General features: G+C 33.1%; 1 protein-coding gene across 2 annotated transcripts; it reads left to right on the forward strand.

Annotated features, from left to right (window-relative positions):
• The first annotated feature begins 1,781 nt into the window (after positions 1 to 1,781).
• Positions 1,782 to 5,748, forward strand: LOC117124218. 2 transcript variants are annotated; one of them, XM_033270367.1, is made up of 2 exons: positions 1,782 to 1,900; positions 4,045 to 5,748. In XM_033270367.1, the coding sequence occupies exons 1-2, from the start codon at positions 1,882 to 1,884 to the stop codon at positions 5,532 to 5,534; spliced, it is 1,509 nt and encodes a 502-aa protein (XP_033126258.1). In that variant the 5' UTR covers positions 1,782 to 1,881; the 3' UTR covers positions 5,535 to 5,748. The 2 variants fall into 2 exon arrangements, with proteins under 2 accessions (XP_033126258.1, XP_033126259.1); XM_033270368.1 differs by lacking the exon at positions 1,782 to 1,900 and adding an exon at positions 1,922 to 2,040.
• The last annotated feature ends 16 nt before the right edge of the window (positions 5,749 to 5,764 follow it).

The raw sequence follows: 5,764 nt of genomic DNA on the forward strand, positions 1-5,764 counted from the left end.
GTGAGTTGTAGTACTTACAGATTTTCGTTTAGATTTAATCCAAGTCCAAAAGCGTTTTGGATTTGTTCCAAGATCAGAAGAAATAGACTGTAAGTATGTTTCATATTTAAGATTAGAGAGTGTTTTAAAGTTTCTTCCGGCCTCCCGGAAATTTTGTTCAGATATTATTGATGGAAATTTTCTCAATATTTTATGATGATATTCTTTTGACTTTAAAGCTTTTATAAGTTCGGCGTCAAACCAAGGAGGACTTTTCTTCCGTAGTTTGGTAATGGGGACAAGGTCCCTGACAGCTGCACCAACAAGGTCATAAAATAAAGTAACATGTTCGTTAACGTCGTTCGTAAATTCAAGAATGTTCCAGGGAATTCTATTAAAAGTTTCAGTTAATTCACCAAAATTGGCTCGTCTGTAATTAAAATGATAACGATTATTATTTCTAAAATTAATATTATTATTATTATTACTATTTACAAATTGAAGTGATAATGAAATAGATTGATGGTCAGATACAAAAATACTCTCTCCTACAAAAATATTAGATATTATATTAGTGTTATTGCACAAAGCTAAGTCAAGGATTTTGTTATTGCACGTTTTAAACTTGTTACACTGAGTGATATTGTGTCCATGGATGACAGTGTCCATAAATAATTCACAAAATGAATTTGATGGTACACAATATGTTCCATCATTACTATTCCATGTAATATAGGGTAAGTTGAAATCACCAAGTATCAACAAGTTATGGTAAAGATAGCTTTCAATGGCCTTATTCAGTGCTTCAACAAACTGCGTTATTGATTCTCTGCCGGTATTCGGGGGCCTGCAGTAGACAGCTGCGAGAATTTTTTGGTTCCTTGAAATTAAAATCTCAACCCAGATTATTTCACTATTATTAGCATCTTCCAAATGTACTAGCCTACAATGCAGAAAAGCCATGTGGGAATGGGGTCCAGTAAACAAGTTCTATTAGGAATTTTAGAGATAATTTGGCTAATTTCTGTTTCATTTACTGGAGAAAATGTAACAAACCTATAAATATTATTATCATCTTCTTCATCGATAAGTGGTTGAACAAAATTTATGTCATTTTAAGGAGGGACCTCACCTACACTATTGACCATGTTAACAGGATTAGAAACCTAATCAAGCTCTAATCTAATTTTTGAAACTTTATCATTAAAATATGAATCAAAATTGTTACTAAGCTTTGCAACAGTAATGCTACTCGGCAAAGATACATTTGAGCTATTTAGAAGCAGCTTAAGATTACGGTACATAGACTTTGTATCAGTATTATGCAACACGTTTTTAAAATAATCAGTTTTCGATTGTACAGTTAATTCAGTTACAGCCTTATGTTTTTCAAGATATTTGATGCGGTCAGGATCACTACAAGATTTACGCCATTTACGCTCACACTGTCGACACTCTCTTCTAGCTGATCTTACGTTTTCGTTGAACCATTTAGGACATCTCTTGGTTCTTAGAGAATGAGTGACCTCTGGACAGTGCTTATCAAGAACTTTACGCACTCTGTTGTTATATTCAATTGCTTGAGTGTTAGGATCATTTTGAGTAACAAGATCCGCAAGCTTTTGAGTAAGGTTGTATTTAAATGCATCGATATCAAGATCTTTGAAGTTCCTTCTTGTGATTAGTTTCTTATCTAACACTGGCTTAAGCTTGTTAGCGGTACATTCTATCATGTAATGATCTGAACCATACATATTTGGAGAAACATTACATTTTACCAATAGATTTCCATCTACATGACCAATGTCAACAAATTGCTGAAGATCATGTTCAGAAAGCAGTGCAAGATAATTAGAGACAACACACTTTGAGGGATTGTCTACATGGAGATTCATATCACCCATGATTAACAGCTTACCAGGTAAACTGGTTACAACGGATAGAAAGTTTTCAAATTCATCCAAGAATGTGCACGTAGTAATTTAAACAACCATATGACAGCGCAGTATATACAGGAATTTATATACAGGAATGGGACATGTGGCAAATATATTGTTTAAGGTACCCTTTAATAAATAAAAGAAACATTAATTTGAACAATATATTATGTTTCTACAGACATTAGTGTCAGAAATATACAGTATGCAAATTCTGTGAATATTTATAGGGTCAAGGGTCAATTTTAGCATGTTGGTTATTTTGGGGCAAATGTTCCATTAGAGCAAATATAAACATGCATGTTTTGAAGAATTTAAAAAGGAAAGACACTGCATTTTTCATAATTTGAGACATAAATCATGTTTCTACTGATATTAGCCACAGAAATATTCTAATTCAGTGAATAAGAGGTCAAGGGTGAGTTGTAGCATTTCCGATCATTTTTAGGGCAAATTTTCTATTAGAGCGAATAGAAACATACATGTTCTGAATAATCTTAAAAAGAAAGCAACTTCCAGTGGTTGCCGAGATATGGGACCCTATATTTTCGTTCTGATTTGCATAATTAAGAGCTAATTTGAATATGAAAGTATATGTGACCATGGTGTGATTATAGATTTTCATCTTTTTTATTAATATAATGCAAGAAACATGCATTTGAGTAATTTGAGACCTAAATTAAATTTCTATGTACATTAGCCATGGAGATATGCAAATTCAGTAAATATACGGTCAGAGGTCAATTGTAGCATTTCCATTCATTTTTGAGGCAAATTTTCCATTAGAGCAAATAGAAACATGCATGTTCTGATTATTTTTGGATTAGAAAGCAACTCTCTGTGACCAGCGGTTGCCAAGATATGGGATTCCTATGTTTTCATTAATAATTTGCATAATTAAGAACTAATTTGCATATTAAGAGTATACGTCACCCTGGTGTGATAATAGAGTTTCATCCCTTCTATTAATATAATGTATAAAAAACATGCATTTGAATGATTTGAGACCTAAAGTAAGTTTCTATGTACATTAGCCACAGAGATAGTCAAATTCAGTGAATATAAGGTAAGAGGTCAATTGCAGCCTTTCCGTTAATTTTTGAGGCAAATTTACTGCAAATAGAAATATGCATATGATTAATTTGAAACAGAAAGAAACTCCCTGCGACCAGCGGTTGCCAAGATATGAGAACTCAATATTTTCAACATAATTTGCATATTTTAGTTAATTTGTGTCCCAAGGTGTGATTTCTGGAATTTCATCCGCTCATCATATGTATTTGATTAAAAAAGAAAATTTGTTTGACTTCAAATGCTAGATTGCCTAGCCTATATCATATTTGTGTTGTATTGTATTCTGATGTCCAACTTTTTAATCTTTGTTTATTTATTTATTCATTTATGCTAAAAAAAAGACATCAAATCCAATAAATAATGTTTACTATTTTATAAATTTTCTAATTTTTTTGTTCTTTTCCTTTTCTCCCTTTTCTTTTCCTTTCCATTCATTTCTCTTCCCTTTCATTTCTTTCATTATTTTTGGCCTTCCTTTTTTATTTCCCTTCCTTTATTATCCTTTCTTTTTCTTCCTTTTCCATTATTTTTATTCCTTTTTCTTTCTTATCTTTCAATATTTACTTTTACTCCTTTCCTATCTATTTTCTTTTCCTTGAAATTCAATATGGTGACTTTTTGATATAACTTATGATGGCTGCATAATACTCCTTGATTATATCGAAATGGTCTTTGGGTAATGGTCTTTGATTGACAGTGATAGGTACTGTAGATATAAATATATTGACAAAAATATCAAACATTTTGTAGCTAACTTGAAATCCAATGGGACATATTTTGTGATGATACGTAAAGATCTTCAATGAGTAGGGATATGTGCTGTAGATTATAAATTAATTAATTTTGGCGGCCATACTGGATTTCAAAATGGCCACCGCTAAGATGCATTATTTGCTGGGGTCTATTGCTTTTAATGATCCTTATGTATCATAGTATCACTGTGGGAAGTTCATGCTTTCCTGTAAAAGTGCACGATTCTACCTGATATTCAACCTTAGCTGCTTTACTATACTTAATTTTGACTATAGTTTGTTTGTGTGTTTGTTTCTTGCAGGAAAAAACTCTAAGAAGCTTGAAAAGAAAAACTCTAGTAAGCGCAAGTCTTTGAAACGAGAGCCCACATTTAAAGGAGCACCACCTGATGAGAAATTTGATACTATTGAAACTGAAAATGAAAGCACAATTACTAACTATTCCAGAAACATTGATTCACAAATTTTTGCTGCATTATACTGCGAATGCAATGAAACTAAAAATGATGAACAAATGTGGTTAGACAGGGTTGATAGCATGAACGACTCAACTTTACGCGATGTGTCGTCTACTAACCTGTCATGCACATCTGATAATGTCTTTGAAACAAAGTCTCATGTGCCACATCAACAGCCTGACTTGCGAGAAGATAACACAAATGGGGGATCAGATGCCAATGAGAAAGAGGACAACAAGGAACTGAATGAAGAACAAACAACAGAAGAGGAGACCCCAGAAATGTTTGCGTCTTTGGAACACAGCTTCTTACATAAATATTTACGACCAGGCTCTTGCAGCTCCCTTGCATTAACACCTAAGCAAAATCCAGAAATACCTGGAGTGAAGCGTAGGTGTTCCTGTGTTGATTTTAGGCAATTTGATAAACCTGAAACCCAAGAAGAAAAGAACAAACCAGCAAAGGAAACATTACACTATAGCCTGAGAAAACATCAACCAGTTGGGCAAAGATATTGCATGGATGCAAGGCTAAACAAAATAACTCACTCAGAATCTCTGCCTAACATCCAACAACAGCCAGTCAGAAAACACAAAGAGAAAGAGAAATTTTATTCACTTAGAACAAAACGCAAACAGAAGTTGCATTCAGGTCTTGCGCATCCTACACTATCTTCTCTTATGAAGCCGATTGATATGAAGATTCAGAACTCAGCAACAGCAATTCGTCTTGCAACTTACGGCAAAATTAAAGGAAGCAGTCGTGAAGATTTAACAACTGGGATATCTGAAGTATCTGACGAAGACACACGTTCGTTAGATTGGACAGACTCTGCTCATAGTCGAAAAAAATTATTGTCTTCTTCCAGTACCAAAAGTATAGAAGCATTAAAGCGTAGCCAGAAATCTATTAAAAAGAAGAGTAAACCAACAGACGATTCGCAAGACCTGTCAGATATTGCTGAAATTGACTCAATCAATAGTGAAGATGGTTTACAACAGCGAACAATAACAGAAGCTGATATTCCCATTACGCCTGTCTTAATCTTCTTCTTCAGTTATGTAATTCTTGGTGCTGTAATGTTCTATTTTCTGGAAAAAGGTTGGAACCTACCAAATGCAATATATTTCTGTTTTATTACATTAACCACTATTGGGTTTGGTGACTATGTACCTGATAGTTCCCTGTACAGTCTTATTGCCTGCTGCATATACACAGCTGTTGGGATGGCAATAACCTCTATGTGCATAGCCTTAATTATGAAAAAGTTTGTATTGCAAGTGAAAAAGCTAGGAAGAAAAATTGGTATACTAAAAGATGAAGTAGATGTGTAAGGAAGAGTATTGCCTTGAAAACTTGGAAGAGTATTCTGCAAAAGTTATTAACAATCTTAAGAGAATATTTATAAAAAGCCTATTGGTAGTTATTCAATAATTAAATCAGTGGTTTATGTCACTATTTAATCAAAATCAAGTTAAGATGAACTAATCAAAAGAATTGTATCAATTAAGAGGGCATTAAAGAACTATATATATATATATATATATATATATATATATATATA

The sequence above is a fragment of the Anneissia japonica genome, unplaced genomic scaffold (assembly GCF_011630105.1).
Source record: "Anneissia japonica isolate Jap-2015-1 unplaced genomic scaffold, ASM1163010v1 scaffold287823_len60918_cov148, whole genome shotgun sequence".
In the NCBI taxonomy this organism is placed as follows: domain Eukaryota; kingdom Metazoa; phylum Echinodermata; class Crinoidea; order Comatulida; family Comatulidae; genus Anneissia; species Anneissia japonica.